This window comes from Schistocerca gregaria, chromosome 7 (genome assembly GCF_023897955.1).
Source record: "Schistocerca gregaria isolate iqSchGreg1 chromosome 7, iqSchGreg1.2, whole genome shotgun sequence".
Taxonomy (NCBI): Eukaryota; Metazoa; Arthropoda; class Insecta; order Orthoptera; family Acrididae; genus Schistocerca; species Schistocerca gregaria.
Window position 1 is genome coordinate 344,590,266 of NC_064926.1, and position 21,694 is coordinate 344,611,959.

The 21,694-nt window shown below is 37.5% G+C and overlaps 1 protein-coding gene across 1 annotated transcript in view; it reads left to right on the plus strand.

Moving 5' to 3' along the window:
• The window catches only part of LOC126282394 (uncharacterized), a 370,909-nt gene that overhangs the window by 324,631 nt on the left and 24,584 nt on the right, over positions 1 to 21,694 (plus strand). Inside the window, exons 16-18 of the mRNA XM_049982052.1 lie at positions 2,545 to 2,730; positions 12,046 to 12,115; positions 12,574 to 12,700. Of these exons, the coding sequence (XP_049838009.1) occupies positions 2,545 to 2,730; positions 12,046 to 12,115; positions 12,574 to 12,700 (383 nt within the window). The remainder of the gene's footprint in view (positions 1 to 2,544; positions 2,731 to 12,045; positions 12,116 to 12,573; positions 12,701 to 21,694) is intronic.

Here is a 21,694-nt window from a genome sequence, read left to right on the forward strand (position 1 = left end):
TATAAACATGAGCTATCACATTTACAAGTTACAGATAAAATTTGGCAACGAAAGTCTTAGTGGCAGAAGTCTAAGTCTAAACTGAAGAGTTTCCTCATGGCTCACTCCTTCTATTCTGTCGAGGAGCTCCTGGAAGAGCTAAAAAATAAAGCAAACATTACATTTTTTATTTTCTTTATTTAAACTTTCAACTTGTCACCTGAATATGTTTTTTTATATTTCATTTTATCCGTTTCTAATATCGTGTTATAATTTCATGTACTGACTCATTCCATGACCATGGAGACTTCTCCTTAATTTGGTCCCACGGAACAATAAATAAATAAATAAATAATAAATAAAGGTATTTAGTGATATTTTAGTGAAGTATTGTTCTATCGACTGACATACTGTAGTCGGCATGTTTTCTCGGAGTGTGTCTGTATCTGTACTATTATTAAACGGTAAAACTGCCACTTATTTTTGATTGAACACGTTAATCTCCAAAACTACTAAAACAGTATTCCAGAGGTTTGCACAGGTAACTTCAGCATAGAGTGGCGCAACATATAGGCTTCATTTAATAGAGATCGCACCACAAAAAAAGTCGCAATTTAAAATTTTACGACTCTTCTCTGCTTAGTAGTTCGACTGTTTACCTTAGCGACAGCATCCTCATGACTCAATACACCGAAGGACCAATAGATGGCGCTGTCAGGTTCGTAGTACACCACAGAAGCAGTATATGTGCTGCTAAGATTTCTAACTCAGAGGCAGAAGTATTTTCGGAATTTTAAAGTCACTGACAGACTTAAGCGACGCAATCTCTTATTTACAAACTGACAATGAATTTATTTGGGTATACTATAATGATTTACTGGTTTAGCTTTGTGTATTAAAAGCTTAAAGAAATTGCTTACTTCTAGCGTTAAGATTTTTTAAATATATGTTTCAATGGTTGGCTAGGGAAAAACGAATTCATTCACTAAGTGATCGTATAGGGTTCCACTTTTACTGATCGAGGTACGAAACTCTAAAAAGCGACTGTATGCAAAGGCCTTTAACTTCCATTGTGAAGCCCTGGCGTATAGATAGTAACTAATAAATTTTCAAGTGTAGCATACGGAGAATTAACACGGTTGGATGTATCTTACCACTTAGCATTTTTTTAAATTTTAATTACTTCTTATCGTATGTTGCTTATTTTCACTAATTATGAACAAGAATTGTTAAATCTGAGGTTAAATCGTACAGTAGGAAACTTCGAGAAGGCCAAATTGTAGGATGATAGAGTTGGGTCCTTATCCAGGGCAGACATCTGTAATTAAATGTTTTCAAATTAGCTGACAATGATGTATCCCCTGGTTATAAATGATACTACCCATCAACACAGAGCTTGTTGCAGCACATAAAACTGTCGCATGCAATTGAAATATCTGCAAAAAGCACTCACTAAAAGTAGGACAGGGACATTCATGAAATTCAGATTTAACATATGACATACTATACTCAAATTTTAAAAAATCTTAAATATGATGTCTCCAGTGCAATTAATGTAAGCGTAAACAAGATAAAGTCATATTAAAATGAACTTCCAGATTTATGTTTATTTATTAACGAAATAATAAAAAATTTGCCACTTGTTTGAATGTAGCATTCATATTTCACTGTTTTTTTCTTTACTTGTTTTGCCCTGTAAAAGCCAGGCTGAAAAACTGATTTAATTATGCAAACGACCAAAATACATATAATCAGTTTCTAACTGCTCGAAATCTCATTCAGTACTCTGCTACTTGTGATGCTTTTTATCAGAGATAGTTTGTTACCACACAGTAGCAAACATGTAATGTTATTTAACTGCGGAATTCGCTAGAAATGAGAATACGAGCACTATGAATGTGTAATTTCGTTATAATTTCTCTCGCATGGACTGTTGCACTTCTGTATGTCGCCTAACTTTAAAATCTTGTAAGTGGCAAGGTGGGATTAGTTAGTGTACTTAGTTTCCACTTTCTGGGACATAGTTCTAGATAACTTTTTTTTAATTGAAAGAGGTTATACTTTTCAGTATGGATGTAGTGAAACAGCGAACACTATGTAAAAGCTCTAATAGATTCATTCTGTTTTGGCACAAACGTTCCAAGGATCCTGTCGAGTTGATTAGAGATTAGAAATGATCTCACACCTGTGGCTACTGATTGTTACCACAGTTTTGGAAAAGTAGCTGGATGAAATATTAAAAAGAAATACTGAATATTGTTAATATTTCTATTATTTCTCGGTAACTTGTGGAAAGCATTGTGCATTTGTGGTAACCTTCGCGACCAGATTACAGTCCTTATTTTTTCGAATATTTCATCGAAGATTCTGCTTAGTATTTTAATCTGGCTGCTGCTGGAAGGCAGGCCATCTTACATGAAGGTAGAGTTTTTGTCTCCTTGAAATATCAGAAAGCTTGCAGAATGTTATCAGTCGATAGCAAAGACTTGAATGAATTTTTCAGTTTTTGTATCCCGGATATCAGTCGCTGTCGATCGTTGCTAATATCAACTTTTATATTTACAGGTTCCAAATGGCATATGCGTCGCAAAATGATTACACCTGCTTTCCACTTCCGCATTTTAGACAACTTCGTCGATATATTTGCAGAAAATGGGAAGGTTCTAGTAGAGAAACTTAAACCCAAAGCTGATGGGAAAACGTTTGATATCTACCCATTTATTACAAGCTGTGCGCTGGACATCATATGTGGTAAGCCAGCATAATATCAGTAAGGTAACTGAAACAAGCTATGAGTAAAAGAGAAAAGAAAGTAGAAATTAAGTTTTATTCTAATTCTCCGACGCATGTCAAATACGATCACTGCCGAAAAACCTGCACTGAGACCAAATTATCCCTTATTCCTAAAATACAAACAATCATTAGCTGTACAAGGGAATGATTACAATGGAAGTTTTTGCCAGACCAGGAATCGAACACGGATTTCCCGCTTTACATGAGCGACGGCCTTAATCGCTTTGGTTATCCGTACATGACTCACGGCCAAACAGCTATGTGTATCCGAAGGAACATTCCATGATCTTTTTAACAACACAGCCAGTCACTGCAGTATCGTACTAATGCATCTACTGTCTCATCTCACCGATCTGATTCCAATAGCAGATCTCTCCCTAGGGTGTAGTGCTAATTAAGTTATGCAATAAGCTATGCATTGGATTTTGGATAATGCAATCTAGTGTAAAGGACCCTAAGCACTGTATTCCGAGTGTGGCCTCTTTGAAACCTCTCTAATTCTTTACTATGATATGGGATTTACTAGCTATGAAAGTTATAATATCCATACTTTATTTCATATACAACAATGGAGTCTGCAAGGACTGAACATTTATAATTCACAGTCTCATCTCAGTTCATGGATTGTTGTTCACATTGACAATCGTCATTATTGGATGGCAAGGTTCAGGAACAAGGAAAGACATCAGCCAGGGTACGACGCGATCCTATCAAACTTATCCTACCATACTTACCCCATGAAGTCGTATGGTAGGAAAGCACTGACTGCACAGAGAGTAACTGACAGAAAATGAAGATATCTCGTCTACTGAGGCGTATAAACCATTCTCAAGGCCCTGCTTCCATTCGATCGAACGAATCATTGTGCTTATCTGTCCTAGCATGCTGTTGCACCAACGTATTCTAACCGTGAGCTGCAGCATCTGGTGCCGAACCATAGTACTTGAGATGACCCTCCATCATTACTAGTCGGGTGAGCCCCAGCTGACGTCCTCTGATACCGTTGGGATGTTGCACAGCTACTCTCGTCCGTGTACTCTTCCGAATGTTAAAAATAGGCTCTTTTCCGCCGCCCCGCCCCCCCCCCCCCCTCCTGCTCCGAATCTTAATAGTCAGCCCTTCTCCGAATGTTACTGTCCTCTCTTTCTACCCTGTCAATAACATCTAAAAAGCGGAACTTTCTTCCCCAGCCTACAGCTTTCGCATATCCTAAAATTTGCTATCCAATCTCACGCTTTGTCACCAACGTTGGCCAGTCATATAAACTCATAAATTCTCTCTCACTCCTCCCATTATCTCCTTAAAAACATCTCTCCAAAATCATTTCTTTACGTCCCATATCTATTGAAAAGATGGAATATGGGACGGATATCACAGCCTGTCCACCAATGATAGGTCACGTTCTTCTCTCCAGCGCGTTCTCACCACCATAGGAAAAAAGGTTAAAAATTGGTTCTGCCCCTTTAGCATTGTTTGAAATAGTTACCGCTCTAATGACAAAGATTGTGTTTTCTTTTAGATTGTGGTTCTTTTTTGGTTGGTTTTCTACCGGAGCCTATACTCCTTCATGATGGGAATGAAATTTCTCCTAATTTCCTCACGGTGCCAGTTAGTTTTTCTCGTTCACCTGGCTTGCTCTTTGCTGCCCACAGGCTGAGTTGGTGGAAATACTGGAGGTTCGCATGCTTACCGCCATAGCTCAGTCCGACCACATTGTCCTATGCCAGGAGGGGCCAGGGTCCAGTGCCTGGCTACCTGCTCGTCCTGCTACTTTGTTCCTCCCGTGAGTCCACGACCCATCTCTGGAAAGACATCCTTACGTGTGTCCTAAAGGAGCGACCTCCAAACGGCCCAGAATCCCCTTTTTCACCACCCATCATAGAATCTCAATAAAGAAGGAGCAAGCGTAGATAATTAATACTACCTCTGAAATATCTGTCACAACTGATCTTATGTTTCTAAGTGCAACTGCTACATACTGTCTGTTATTATGTCTTTGTCCGATATCTCTACTCAAGGCTGACATGTGGCTAGCCGGAAATGGCTGCCCTCTTCCATTTGACATTAATGTAAGCAGCGTCAGGAACATTACCAGACAGTCGTCGTGTGTCATTATAATATGGCCATGATGTATCAGTGTCATATCCAAGGACGGTGACGATGTCCCCAGTGCAGTATTAACCGGCACTCGAAGTTCTCATAATTTCTCTCAAACAGAAGATACTTCATATTTCCTAGGTTCATATTGTCTTACTATATTGTCTAATGTTCATCAACTCATCCTGGAAAACAGATTGTGTGAAAGTTCTGTCAGTTATGAAGCCTCTAAAGAATTAAGTAGGAGCAGTGATATGTTACCATAAATAATGCTTGAACCTTGAACTATACTTGGGAGGCAATGGGGTCTTAATTCCGCATGATGACCATCATTTCGATTTTCAATGCCTTAATTAAATGATTTCAATTGAATACTAGATTGTTTACATATGAGTAAAACGTCCTTTGTAACTTTGTATTCTATTCTCCTGTACATGGGTTAGTGCAGACACACTGTCAGTTGATGACAAGTGAAATCTACTCTCTTCTTTGTAAAAACAGTCACTTATTTGATCATTTGACGTTCTTTCACAACAATTGTTATTTTTTTTTAGTTTCAACATACAGATCGAGTAAGAAGAAGTTACACAGATAAGACATAATCAACTGTGTGCTTGGCAGTATCCTATCCTTCCCATTAAATACAATTATCCCCACCAATTAGAAAAAATTTTATATTTTAATCTGTCAAAAAAATAAAATGCTTTTAATAATGAACTAGGGCTCCACCTTAGCTTCATGTAGTGCAGTGGATATTATAATTGATTTGATGGTGAGGAATTTGTAACTGAAACAGAAAACAGGCAAAGAGATTCTGAACTACGAAAATTATTTTCACCTACATAATTAGCTACTTATTCCATACACGAGTCAACCACAGATAAAAACATAACTGATATTGATGTGAGCAACGAATGAGCGAAAAACTTTGTTAGCTTTGTGCACAATAAGTCAGAAGGTGTTTTATGGCCAACCATTTTATAGAGAAGCCTCATCAAACCTTGGATTGTACATAGGACAAGTTAGCAATTACAGTATATATATATATATATATATATATATATATATATGTGTGTGTGTGTGTGTGTGTGTGTGTGTGTGTGTGTGTGAAATTAAACATCTGAAATATGTAAAATCATTGGGTGCAAAACCCACAGGCTAATAATGTATGCTAAACTACATATTTTAAAATCCAGTTCAAAGAATGCTTATTAAATAAATATGATCATTTATGAGAATGGTGGCCTCACATAGAATTGTCAACTGAAAAACAATGAAACACTTAAATGATAATTAATTATTTATTGTAAAATGTATAGTACAAAAGTCTAAAGTGAGCATATCACTAAATCACAGTAGCATATCATAGCATAATCAGTCTTTAAATTAACAGCAAATGCTTCAAGTTTTAAACTGCAATTCTCACTTATAGTCGCTACAAAATCTGTAGTTTATTAAATATATTCACAGCTGCAAATATGGACAACCATCAGTTGTAGAATAGAATGATGACAATGAAAACTTGTGCTGGACTGATACTTTATCCAGGATTTCCCATTTGTTGCAAGTTGTCGCCAGACCCAAACTTTGTCAACCACAGGCACTACAATACCATATATACCATATAAATTTGATGTTTACTCTAGCTCCTCAGTAACTATCATGACAAAACAGCTAATAAGTTCATTACACTCTTATCTATACTACTGCATAAAGAAAACAGTTGGTTAAATATTGTTGCTATAACTCTCAAAAAGTTCTTAATTTGTGTATTTCAATTACTTACATGATACTCTAACCAATATTCAGATAGCTATAGGCTATATGTGTTTTAATATACATGACATACAAATATTCATATTACAAATATAGGAGATCCATAGCTACCAAAAATTTCTTAAACTTCTTGTCCAGTTTACTTCATATTTTTACACAATACCCTATTACATATTTGCATGAGTCTAGGATGTATATTTTAGATGTATATAATATATAAATATATTTAACATATAATAGGAAAATGTTGGCAGCAAATACCTATACATATGATCTGAAGTTAGTTACTCAGAAAGTTTATGAGGTTTTTGCTAATAAAGTTTCCCCCTTTATGTATATCCTCTCAATTTTTATTGGAGTATCATATAAACTTTTGAAGTAAATCAATCAAGAACGTCTTGAGATTTCTGCTAAAATTTTCCCTACATAAATTATATTTATTTATACAAAGTATATAACCCAATCCTGTCAGAACGTGTATTAGAGCATCATATAAAATTTGAAGTAAATAGATCAATAAATTTTCGAAATGTTTGCTACCAACATTTCCCTATTATATGTTATATATATTTACATATTATATACATCTAAAATATACATCCTAGACCCATTCAAATACATATTCGATATCGTGTAAAAATCTGAAGTAAAGTGGACAAGAAGTTTAAGAAATTTTTGGTAGCTATGGATTTCTTTTATATGTAATATGAATATTTGTATGTCATTTATACATATCATACTCTCATAAAAATTGAGATGGTCATAGGGTACATATATTAAACCATCCTCTACAGGTTTTTAATTGCAACTGACTATGAGAGAGAAAATGCTGTGCTGTGAATATGTGTGAGTTAGTTTTCTTTCTCAGAATCAGTTTTAACTAGGACTGCTGGTCATTTAAGCCATCAGACAAACATGCAACAGACAAGTTTTGGTAGCTCGTATATACTTCCTGAGGTCAACACCCATACTTTAGAAACCATGCTGTCTAGAAGGCAGTGAACTGCCTTGTCACTGTGGCATCTTTAGCGTTAGCATTGCAAATAAACAAATCAGTCCTTTGTTTATAGCACTAGTTTGTACAAAAATAGTGCACTAGTTAGTGATTTCTTTACTGTACTCATATTTATTGTTCTTCTATACGCATATAAAAGAAATAAGTGCAAAAGTATGTTTAAGGAATGCACATTTGCATGTAGCAAATCTGAAAGATCCGAATTTTCGTCTGAACCTGTAGTAAACTAGTATGCAAACAGTGAAAGTGGTCTAATCAACCAGAACAGCCTATCTAAAGTGACCACGCTTTTTAGTGATGATATAACACAGGATGCGAATGACTCCTTTAACATTGTTTTGGTTGGCTTCATGCCTCCAAAGTTAGCAATGTCTGTTGCTACAAAACTTTTTAAAGATGGAAACTATGAAGCACTGAAGGTTATGGAGAAGTTAGAGGTGAGACTGGCGCAGAACACATTAGCGGTCTCTGAGAATAGATGCGTGTCATGTAGGTGCTGCTCGGCACATGACAAAAGAAACAAGAAGGAAAAGTAGAAGGCATGCTTTTGGAGATTGTGGCACTGAAGGGAACATAGATAATGGAACATCACCAATGCTTGAAAGAGTCAGAACTGTAAATCCTTATATATATCTGTCATTATAAAAAGGTTTAAACCTCAGTATCCTGGAACGACTTCTTTTCCTGTAAATGACCAGCTGTCCCAAGAGGCGTTGAAGAAAGAAACCACGAAATTTTCACAGAATGCTAAGAATATGATTCTACACATACGGAACTAAAGTAATAAAAATATTCAGTCATTTAGTTTTTATATTCATTTATTTACAAATTTCTGCTAGAAAAATTTAGAATCTGGAAAAAAATATAGCATAGCTTGTTGCAATAATTCTAGTTCACTTATATGTAACATTCGAAAATTGGAAGTTAGTAATTGATCACTGAGACTCATAATTTAGCATTGGGAGCACAGGACGTATAGTCTCGCCCTAACAGAAAACAGGGAAGTTGTATTTATGGCTTGTCAGGTTGTGATGAGAATAGTACCATAGGATCTGAATCATCCAAAAAGTTCATAATCCTTTTCATTCACAAATTGTAACTATGTGAAATACTTTCCTTGAAACTGTTATCATCACAGATCCATCAGCCCGGAAGGTGTCTCCCTATCCAGCACAGCGATTTATCGACTCATTTTAAGCGACTCAATCAAGAATGTTCTACCGACTGAGCTACCCATGCACGACTCATGCCCCGTCCTCACAGCTTTAATTCCGCCAGTACCTCGTCTCCTACCTTCCAAACTTCACAGTAGCTCTACTGCGAACTCTGCAGAACTAGCACTCCTGGAAGAAAGGATACTGAGGAGACATGGCTTAACCACAGCCTGGGGGATGTTTCTAGAATGAAATTTTCACTCTACAGCGGAGTGTGCGCTGATATGAAACCTCCTGGCAGATTAAAACTGTGTGCGAGCCTGAGACTCGAACTCGGGAACTTTGCCTTTCGCAGGCAAGTGCTAAGTCATGTCTCCGCAATACCCTTTCTTCCAGGAGTGCTAGTTTTGCATGGTTCGCAAGAGAGCTTCTGTGAAGTTTGGAAGGTAAGAGATGAGGTACTGGTGGAATTAAAGCTGTGGGGACGGGGCGTGAGTCGTACTTCGGTACCTCAGTCGGTAGAGCACTTGCCCGCAAAGGGCAAAGGTCAAGAGTTGGATTCTCGGTCCGGCACACAGTTTTAATCTGCCAGGAGGTTTCTTATCAGCGCACACTCCGCTGTAGAGGGAAAATTACATTCTAGTAACACCCCTCAGGCTGTGGCTATGCCATGTCTCCGCAACATTCTTTCTTCCAGGAGTGCTAGTTCTGCAGGGTTCACAGGAGAGCTTCTGTGACGTTTGGAAGGTAGGAGACGAGGTACTGGCGGAATTAAAGCTGTGAGGGGATGGGGCACGAGTCGTTCTTGGGTAGCCCAGTCGGTAGAGCACTTGCCCGCAAAAGAAAAAGGTCCTGAGTTCGAGTCTCGGTCCGGCACACAGTTTTAATCTGCCAGGAAGTTTCATAGATGTACTGCTTGTAGAAGTTGTACTTCTTGTTGATTACTGACATCACATCCTGCCTGATTATTAATTTTATAAGTTGTAACAATTAAAACCATATGTATCTCTCAAAGTATTTCATTTGCATTTAAACTTAATATTGTAAGTAGACTATCTCATTGTATGATTTCTCTGTTGTATTCTTTGCTCTCATAGTATGTATGTAAGATACGGTACTAAGTTTTCACCAAAAATGTACCATTCATTCTCTTTTCAACCATCTGCGGACGCCAGTAGCCATTCTGCCTGGCATGAGAGTGTTATCACTCCCTGTATGGGATTTTCCCTTGTAAGCTGTTATTCGGCTCCACTCCCTGGTGACCTGTTGGCAAACCGGTCGTGGGGTCATATAATAATTATGTTACTGTGTCTTGCCTCGCAAATCAACCTCTCATAATTTTACACATAGATGACAGGTATGTGGAGCGTATAAACAGAATAAATATAGAACTCATATTGTACATATTCTAGTCACAATTTTTGTATTGTAGTGTTTGCATGAAACGTTTCGGAAGAGGATCCCTACTTTCAAATTTTATTGTTTGTTACGCTACTTATTCATGATTTATTCGACATGTGAGGTGCTGCATTCTTTGTTGACTCTACTGTAATACATAAAGAAGAGTATTTTTGTAGTTAATTGCAATCTCTGTATAGAGTCAAGAGCGAATTTGGAAAAACCTTCAGCTTAAAGTGCTGTAGTTCACTGAAGTAGAAGCTCACACATATTAGACATTACACACTGTGCACAGTACACATTGAAGACAGCAAACATAGAAAAATAAAGCAGTCACCAAGATATTCTTACACATACCCATTCAGATTCTGGAATATATCAAATACCATGCCAGGAATGTTTCATGTTCTACCTAGGAGAAATATCTGAGATTCCCACACCAGATGTATGGAGCACAGTAAAGTCACAGTATATGTAAAAATATCTCTCAGACTGTTTGGTTTTTGTTCCTTTACTGTTTTCCATACATACTGTGCACAGTAAATTCTGTGTGGTGTTTTATTAATGTGGTTCAGAAGAAAACTATTTGCAGATGTCTTTTCCCAAATTCTTTCAAATTCGTCACTAAGGGGCTTTATTGAGGTCGACAATTAATTGTAAAATTGAGGGTGATGATATATTACAGTAAAATCTTCAGGACACTGTAGCATCTCATACATTGGAAACATCAGAAATAAATGGTATAATGCATGAAAAACGTACTTCGTTTTAGAAACTCATTTGCAAAAAGTAAATATAATGAATGTCATGACTCATGGCAGAAAATGTTATTTTGCAAGCAAATACATAATATTTAATCTACATTTCAAACTGTGTAAACTATCTATCAGGTATTTTACTTCCATAGGTAGGCTGTCAAAAGGTCTTATAACTGTGTGTCAAAGTTAGATTCACTGAAGAGCAGTGCAGATTTTGTTTCAATGTTGTACTTGTGAGTATTTCTGTTTCTCTCAAACTGAGATGGAATATTGATAACAAACTTCATAAATGAAAAATTGTATTGTGAGGCTCTGCTTAATATTCCCCAGCTGCTTACAAAGTTGCCTACAAGTTAGGTGAAACCTACCTGCAGTTCCAATTGACTACTTTTGTTCGATGAATGCTTGTTGACTAAATGGGTAGTTATCTTTGAACCTTATCCCATAAGAAATCAGCAAATGAAAGTAAGCAAAATATGTTAACTTACTGAGATCTGTATTCCGAAAGTTGGCAATTATTATGATGGCAAAAGCAACCAAGCCTAAATGTTTAAGAATGTCACCTATATTGTTTTTGTAGCTGCTAAGTTTTCACCAAAATTCTCACCAAAGAACTGAGAACACAAAACAATCTTGGAGGACTTTTATGTATCACTGACCTGTTGGCTGTTGACATTATACAGTTTGCCCCTTTGGTTCACCAGTTAATGCTACAAGCTAAAATAGAATTTAGCAAAGTAGGCCTTAAAATCTCTTATAGTTAACAGGATTTTATTTATATGCATATTACCACATTATGTGACATGTTTTAATATTCCTATGTCTCATATACAAGTTTTGTGTATGTGTAATGGGCATTGATGCTACCTTTTGTGTAGATCTAAGTTATAAAGCGAATTCAACACAAAAATACGACATTGACACAATAGTGTAGCACCAATGAAACCTACTCCTATATCATGTGAAACTTTCATAGTTTATAAGAATGTAGGACTTGTAATTCTGAACCATCATACTTTTTCATTTTTAAAGGTTTTGAAACGCTGATATTGTATTTCTTTCTCATTGTGACCAGAAACAGCAATGGGAACATCAGTCAACGCTCAGCATGAGACACAATCAGCTTATGTTAATGCCATTTACAGGTATGTGTTTGAAAAATAAGTCCATCACATTACAGGTATCATTCCATTACTGTGCCTTCCACTGTATCCAGTGTTGATTGCTATTGTCTCAATATTCTTATTTAAGGTGAACATTGTTTTTTAAAGTGGATGATGTTACTGCATTAAAGTAGACATCTGTTAGTTATCTATAGTACCTCACTACAAAGCTAATGCTTCAATCCTGTAACTAATATAAACATGGTATTATTGAAAGAGATATTAGTTACTAAACCGAAGTTTTGTACCGTCGTTTGTGAGTAGGCAGCTCTTATATACATACAGAAATTAATAGTGTTAAATGATCTGTAAAATTACCTATATCACATCAACCCAATAAGAGTTTTCAGATGACCTAAAAAAGTAATTACCCAAAAAAGTCATTAATGCTTCACAATGAGACCAAAGTTTTAACTTTGGGTAGTTGTTATTCTTTACAGGATCAGCGCACTAACCATAGAAAGAATGCTTAATCCATGGTTGTACCCGGAGTTCATCTTTAAAAGGAGCCCAACAGGAAAAGAGTTCTACAACCAGCTGCATGTCCTACACGGTTTTACAAAGAAGGTACTGAAATTGTGTTCTTTCCATGTTTTAATTAGCTTTCTCTCCTTCTCTCCTGTATTATTAGGCAATCTTTACTTCTTAAAATAGTGTTACATTGAACAGTTTGTGCCATTAGTGAATTAATAAAAGTACCACTGGAGTTCATACCACACGTAAAACATGGATATTACCCCAACAAAACTTAAAGTTTTACTTGAAAAGGGCTTATGAACCCATTTAAGTTACTGGAAGTGAGCCTATAAACTCTTTCTTCTGCCAGTGTGAGAACCACCTTGTCACGAATGTGGAGGTATTGCGTTTATTATTCAGCCTCAGAGAACGACATATCTAGATACAGTAGAACAGAGATTATTCAAGGAACTATTGCGGAATGAGTAGTGGCAGCTTTAGCGCCTGTCATATGGATGGTGCAGTGTAAAGAGAGAGAGAGAGAGAGAGAGAGAGAGAGAGAGAGAGAGAGATAGAGATAGAGAGAGAGAGAGAGAGAGAGAGAGGTGTAATTCTAATGTATTGTATGAAATTGTGTTTTAAACAGACAATGGTTAGTTATTTTATCATAGATCTTCTTACAATCTTTTAAATAGTAAAAATGTTAACACAGACGTATTACACCCAACGCTTCGGTATGCTAAATAATTGATTATAATTATTTCCTATTATTGAAGTTACGACAATGTACAGGTACATTATTGCAATTATTGCATACAGAAGCAAAAACAACATGATCTTGTTTGGTCTCAGGGGTTGAAATTTTAGGTTTCGTTTGTATGTATATTTATTAGTAACTTACTGATACTTTGATTTTAATTGCAGGAAGCATATTTAGTTATATGTCTCTGTAATTATGCCTAAGTAATAAATAAGTTATTCGGTATTTGTGGCCCAGTATGCCAAAATTTACATTGAAAATGAAGATAGAGACGCAGGCATTTCAATATTTTCTTAAATGTATAATCTAAATTAGTTACCTCACTAACAGCTGTGTTAGAAGAACCAAATTACTAAAAGTAGTTATACCGACCGCAATGGCGGATAACAATAGGTTAAGGTCGAAACTAATATAACTTTTAATAGCTGCAGGAAAGGACGCAATTCATCTATAAATAAAAAATGGTTTCAACAGCAACAAATAACATCTTGTATTCTGAAAACGATTTAGATAAAACAACTATTATTACTCTTATTACAGACCTTTTAATAGGGGATGTACGAAGACTGCGTCTTGCTAGGTCAGCAGAACTACTCGAAAAATTACAGCGTCTTACTTTTTATCGGGCTAATGAAAAATTACAGAATATATAGGGTGAGTCACCTAACATTACCGCTGGATATATTTCGTAAACCACATCAAATACTGACGAATCGATTCCACAGACCGAGTGGAGGGGCTAGTGTAATTGGTAAATACAAAGCTTAAAAAAATGCACGGTTGTATGTTTCTTAACACAAACCTACGTTTTTTTTTAATGGAACCACGTTAGTTTTGTTAGCACATCTGAACATATAAACAAATACGTAATCAGTGATGTTTGTTGCATTGTAAAATGTTAATTACATCAGCAGATATTGAAACCTAAAGTTGACGCTTGAGTACCACTCCTTCGCTGTTAGATCGTGTGTATCGGAGAGCACCGAATTACGTAGGGATCCAAAGGGAACGGTGATGGACCTTAGGTACAGAAGAGACTGTAACAGCACATTACGTCCACATGCTAACACCTTTTTATTGGTCTTTTTCACTGTCGCCCATGTACATTACCATGAGGGGTGATGTACACGTACACACGTGGTTTCCGTTTTCAATTACGGACTAGAATAGAGTGTGTCCCACATGTCAGGCCAATAGATGTTCAATGTGGTGGCCATCATTTGCTGCACACAATTGCAATCTCTGGCGTAATGAATATCGTACATGCCGCAGTACATCTGGTGTAATGTCCCCACAGGCTGCCACAATACGTTGTTTCATATCCTCTGGGGTTGTGGGCACATCACGGTACACATTCTCCTTTAACGTACCCCACAGAAAGAAGTCCAGAGGTGTAAGATCAGGAGAAGGGGCTGGCCAATTTATGCGTCCTCCACGTCCTATGAAACGCCCGTCGAACATCCTGTCAAGGGTCAGCCTAGTGTTAATTGCGGAATGTGCAGGTGCACCATCATGCTGATACCACATACGTCGACGGGTTTCCAGTGGGACATTTTCGAGCAACGTTGGCAGATAATTCTGTAGAAACGCGATGTATGTTGCAGCTGTTTGGGCCCCTGTAATGAAGTGAGGACCAATTAGCTGGTCGCCAATGATTCCGCACCATACATTTACAGTCCACGGTAGCTGTCACTCTACCTGTCTGAGCCAGCGAGGATTGTCCACGGACCAGTAATGCATGTTCCGTAGATTCACTGCCCCGTGATTTGTGAAACCAGCTTCATCGGTAAACAGGTAGAACTGCAACGCATTCTCTGTTAATGCCCATTGACAGTATTGCACTCGATGATTAAAGTCATCACCATGTAATTGCTGATGTAGCGACACATGAAACGGGTGAAAGTGGTGAGGATGCAGTATGCGCATGACACTACTTTGACTCAGTCCACCGGCTCTCGCAATGTCCCGTGTACTCATGTGTGGGTTCATGGCAACATCAGCTAACACACCAACTGCACCCTCTTCTCCTGTGACGGGCCTGTTACGGACCCGTTTCCGTGCTACGACCATACCTGTTGCATACAGTTGGTGATAGATGTTTTGCAATGTGTGGCACGTTGGATGCTCTCTGTCCGGGTAGCGTTCTGCATACACTCGGCAGGCTTCAGCTGCATTTCGTCGATACTCGCCATAGACGAGTATCATCTCTGCCTTTTCAGAGTTCGAATACACCATGGTAACAGTTCCTACAACACTACACTATCACAGACGTCTGGGAACACGGTGTACTACAGTTGGTCTGCGTGCGGAGACGAATGCAGAATAACCGTAGCAGCAAGAGCTACATGCGGACATTGCGACAGCTAGACCAAACCACAACAGTGCACTACAGCCACACTCGTAAACACGATCGTCGTCGTAAACATGTCCCTGCAGATGCTGCTCGCCGACCGTGGCCCGTGTTTGTTACAACACCCAACTGAACGTCGGAGGTTTCAAGCGTCAACTTTAGGTTACAATATCTCCGGAAGTAATTAACATTTTACAATTCATCAAACAGAACTGATTACGTATTTGTTTATATGTTCAGATGTGCTAACAAAACTAACGTGGTTCCATTTTAAAAAAACGTAGGTTTGTGTTAAAAAACATACTTCCGTGCATTTTTGTATGGTTTGTATTAAACAATTACACTAGCCCCTCTCCTCACGTTCGGTCTGTGGAATCGGTTCGTCAGTATTTGATGTGGTTTACGAAATCTATCCAGTTATAACGATAGTTGACTCACCTTGTATATTGTCTTGTTTAGTCATTGTCTACACGGATAATAAATCGTGCCTATTCTCTTTGTCCATTTTACTCGATGCCCTTCACACGAAACAATGTCAATGTTTTTCACATATTACAGTAGAATATTAAGTGCTTGTTTTTCAAGTATATACACAAGATAAAACACGCAAGGAGTCGGCCCAAAGCCCCATGGACAGTTTAAGACATTTCCATGAAATGTTATGGCTTAACAGGCCATGTACGTCGAACTGGCCAAGTTCATTTTGTATATTAGATACAGTCGCATAAGTTTCATTCATGAGTACAGTGGACTGTAATTGCAGATTTTGCATTACTTGAGGTTACAAGGTTACACAAATTTTGTGTTTCATTTAGTGTAAAATAGCCTTTTCGTCATTACAGAAAATATTCGTATTATTGCTGTGTTTAGTAGTGGTGTATTTTATTATCAAGTCTTGTCAAGGTAGACGTAATCCGGAATATACTTCGTAGGCTCCTAGGACTACACTCGTCTTTGCTCCCCCATCTGGGTTACAGGGCTGTGGAAAACCTGGGATTAAAACCACACCAGAACCTGCAGACTACTTAACCTGATATGTGCTGTATTCTTTCACAAACGTTAATAGGATGTGTACATATATATGGTATTGCTTGTAATTTACGAAACTTAATTGAAAAACATCAATTCGTTGATGAAGTTTGCAATATTCGTTGAAGATCACCAGTTCAGTCCACAATTTTGGGTAAAAGTTGTCATACATTTGAAAAATAATACACTTCTGATTGAAAATCAGTGCGTTTATAATGTTCTGAATAAACTCGAAGTTTGAGTGATAACAGGACTCATGTTTGTATAGCAAATCAGTAATGCTTTCGTCAAATTTACAGTCTCCATTCTTGCTTTACATTACTACGTGGTGTCGATAGTAGACAGCTCACACCGCAAGACGATCCGAAACGCACCGCTCTCCGAGCTGTGGAGTCAAGCTACAGCTGCCTCTGGGGCTCGTACCATCAAACTGCATGAAAAGACGATCAAGGGCAATCAGTTCACACAGCTAATACTTTACTAGCCTGCAAGGAAGGGAATTGCTCCGATTCACACACTTCACTCCCTCGCAGTTTGTAATTTTTGAATGTTTGTGTGTCTGTTATCACTACGTAGTGCAGCCTAATTCTGGCAGAAGTACTGTAATTGATAATGCAGACAGAACAACAGTTCAGTGTTTATCACGTCTATAAACGATGCACGTGACTGTATTTCATTAGGTCAACACACCGCTACATTTTACTGCGCGCCGCAAAGCCTCGACGATTGCGAAACATTGATTGTTAACCGCTGAACTGACACATTCCGTGCCATAAGGTTTTGACTCTGCACAATTCCAATCCCAAAGAAAGCAGGTGTTGACAGATGTGAAAATTACCGAAGAATCAGTTTAATAATCCACAGCTGCAAAATACTAACGCGAATTATTTACAAACGAATGGAAAAACTGGCAGATGCGGATCTTGGGGAGGATCAGTTTGGATTTCATAGAAATGTTGGAACACGTGAGGCAATACTGACCTTACGACTTATCTTAGAAGAAGGATTAAGGAACGGCAAACCTACGTTTCTAGCATTTGTAGACTTACAGAAAGCGTTTGACAATGTTGACTGGAATACTCTCTTTCAAATTCTGAAGGTGGCAGGGGTAAAATACGGAAACGAGATGGCAGTTGCAAGAGTCGAGGGACATGAAAGGGAAGCAGTGGTTGGGAAGGGAGTGAGACAGGGTTGTAGCCTCTCCCCGATGTTATTCAATCTGTATATTGAGCAAGCAGTAAAGGAAACAAAAGAAAAATTCGGAGTAGGTATTAAAAACCAATGGAGAAGAAATAAAAACTTTGAGGTTTGCCGATGACATTGTAATTCTGTCAGAGACGGCAAAAGACTTGGAAGGGCAGTTGAACGGAATTGATAGTGTCTTGAAAGGAGGATATAAGATGAACAACAACAAAAGCAAAACGAGGATAATGGAATGTAGTCGAATAAAGTCGGGTGATGCTGAGGGAATTAGATTAGGAAATCAGACACTTAAAGTAGTAAAGGAGTTCTGCTATTTGGGGAGCAAAATAACTGATAATGGCCGAAGTAGAGAAGATATAAAGTGTAGACTGGCAATGGCAAGAAAAGCATTTCTGAAGAAGAGAAATTTGTTAACATCGAGTATAGATTTAAGTGTCAGGAAGTCATTTCTGAAAGTGTTCGTATGGAGTGTAGCCGTGTATGGAAGTGAAACATGGACGATAAATAGTTTGGACAAGAAGAGAATAGAAGCTTTCGAAATGTGGTGCTACAGAAGAATACTGAAGATTAGATGGGTAGATCACATAACTAATGAGGAGGTATTGATTAGGATTGAGGAGAAGAGAAGTTTGTGGCGCAACTTGACTAGAAGGAGGGATCGGTTGGTAGGACATGTTCTGAGGCATCAAGGGATCACCAATTTAGTATTGGAGGGCAGCGTGTAGGGTAAAAATTCTAGAGGGAGACCAAGACATGAATACATTAAGCAGATTCAAAAGGATGTATGTTGCAGTAGGTACTGGGAGATGTAGGAGCTTGCACAGGATAGAGTACCATGGAGAGCTACAACAAACGAGTCTCAGGACCGAAGTCCACATCAACACGCTTTCGTAGCAACTTTATTGCTACATCAGTTTTGATTGTTCTTTTACTTAGTTCTAAAGTTACTTACAAAATGAGTATCTTTTCATTCAAGTAAAGAGTTTGAAAGGCATTCTCAGAAAGTCTCTTTTCATCACTGATCACATTAATACGAAATGTTTCACCAGTCCACTTACAGATTTGCGCTGTAAGCATTGTTCATGTACAGTTCATGTTTTGCATAAATGAAGTAAGCACTCTCCTTTTTTACGTACTTCAATGTGGGCCACTATCGCGTCTTATTGCAGTCTTTGTCTAGTTTCTTTCGTCACATTGTCTTTGTGATTGCATACATCTTGTCAGAGTCTACAACTGATGCTGCAGGAAAGGACACAATTCTCCTATAAATAAAAGATGGTTTCAACAATAACAAATAACATACTGTAATCTGAAAACGATTTAGATAAGTTAACAATTATTATACTTATTGCAGAGCTCTTAATATGGAACGTAGGAAGAGCACGTCTTGCTAGGTGAGCGGTGCTACTCAAAAAGCTACAATGCCTTCTCTTTTATCAGACAAAGGAAAATTAACAGAGTACTTATTTTTTTCTTTAGTCATTGTCTCCACTGATAATAAATTGTGCTTATTATCTTTTTCCTTTTCACTCGATACGTTTCACATGAAAAAATTTCAATGTTTTTCACAAATTACAGAAGAATATTAAGTCCTTCTTTCAAGTATATTCACAAGCAAAAATACACCAGGAGACGGCACAGAGGAACAAGGGTGGGCTTACCCTTGAGTTTACATGGATAAATACGGAGGACAAAATATAACTTAAAACATTAATTTATTGACCTTACGAAATTCGGCCAATAAATTAATTATAACAGACATAGTCAAATCTCATATTTCGTTTCTATTGCAGATTAAATTTAGATCTGTGTGCTGTGAATGTATAGTCACTGCATACGGTTCTTGCAGTTAGTGTGTGCATTTTTGTATCTGCATCAACCAAAGGTTCATTGAGAAAAAGAATCAAACTCCCATGTATAAAACAGCTGCAGACATCTGATTACTTAACAAGTGCGCTAATGTGTCAAATATTTGAATTTAAGCATGTAAAAGCGAAAAAGTTATACATAAAATTTATTGTAGGTTGTTACGTTTTTCTCATAATCAAATACCGGAAAACATAACTTGGGTAATTTGCGACCCTTTTGAAGCAAATGCTAGTATTTAACGCATCTCAATGTTATGACGTCATATCACCTGAACTATACGTGTCGTACAATAATATAATTTTGCAGGTACATTAAGTGATTTATGTGGATACTGTTTAAAAACTGTGTTGTGAATAGAGCCGATAGTAAAGAATGAATAAATTAAAACCTCATACCCAATGACATTTTGCTGAGGAGCATTTCAGGGAAATGTTAGTTTTCACGTATCTAAATGTATACGACGTCATGTCTCCTCAGTCGTGTGTCGTACAATCCTATAAACTGGCAGGTACATTCGTTGATGCCTGTAGATACTGTCTGCAAAGTGTGTTACCAATAAAGTTAGTAGTAAAGAAGTAATAAATTCTGTCGTTTCACTACATGGACAGAGGAAATGTAGCAACCTTCATCTTCTTCATTTGCCGGGGAAGGGGAGGGGGAGGATAAGCGAGAAAAAGTTTTGAAAAGGTTGGGAATTACGTGTAAGATTTGTCAGAAGACCCTGCAGGCTCTCATTCTCAAATAATGAATGAATAAAGGCCGGGCATTTGCGCGCCGTCAGTTACGTCGCCTCGAGACACACACACAGTTTCCAACCGTAGTACTACACATGCAATGTTGACACCTGGCGCAGAGGCTGATAGGAGCAACCGTAAAGGCTTTTCCCACTCACCGTTGCTCCAATCAGCCATCGCGCAGAGTGTCAATTTTGTTTGAAAACGTAATAGTTACCTTGTTGCGTTGAATTTATATAAGATTATACCTCCTAATGTGTAGATTATAATAGCATTTTTAAATTTTTAAAGTTGGTCAATAATTATGCGAAATACTGAAAATCAAATTTATGCTGCCCTTGATAGGCCACTTGATAGGCAACCTGCATATCGATTTGAGCACTGTTAGTCGTTTATTGACGTAGATTCGATAACCTTTTCGATGCTGAAAAAAATTACAATAATAATCAAAATATCACGGTAAGCTTGCTTGGTGCTGGCAGGCGCAATGTGAATCAGTTTAATTTGATTACGGAGTAACCATCGAAATGCGTTGTAGATATATAAAAAATGCCAGTGATTCATTCTGCCTTTTTGCAAGCACAGACTCAAAAGCCATTCCGCCAGTGATGAAAAAATTGTGAACTCTTATGTACGACAGTTAATTTACTGAATAATAATAGTGATTTAAGTGAGAATAACGTATTTGACTAACATTTCATTTATACATTTCCGTTTATTGCTGTGGCCATAAATACAAAAGTCTCTTTTATTACTTCACTATCATCACTTCCTATGCCAACCTCCCTAAATCTAGACTGCCTGGCATTTTCTTTCCGCTCCAAACGAACTACCATGAGAGAAGCAAAAATATGGGACTCCTGAATGTAGACAATATAAACACTACCAAAAATTAACAATACATGAATTCGTAAGCTACATGGCACCTATAATCGTAACTATATTTTCCAGTACATGTATTCACAAGCACTAACAGTAAAATATTGACAAACATCCCTATATCAGGAACTTTATAAACCATTTTTTTCCAGTACTAACAAGCTTGTGTAAGCTTTCCATCAAAAATACTGTCTATATGTGAGAGAACTGAATACATTTATTTAAAAAACTGTCTTCTCATGTAACGTTTACTATTTTAGATATCGTGTTCAGTTGCTGAC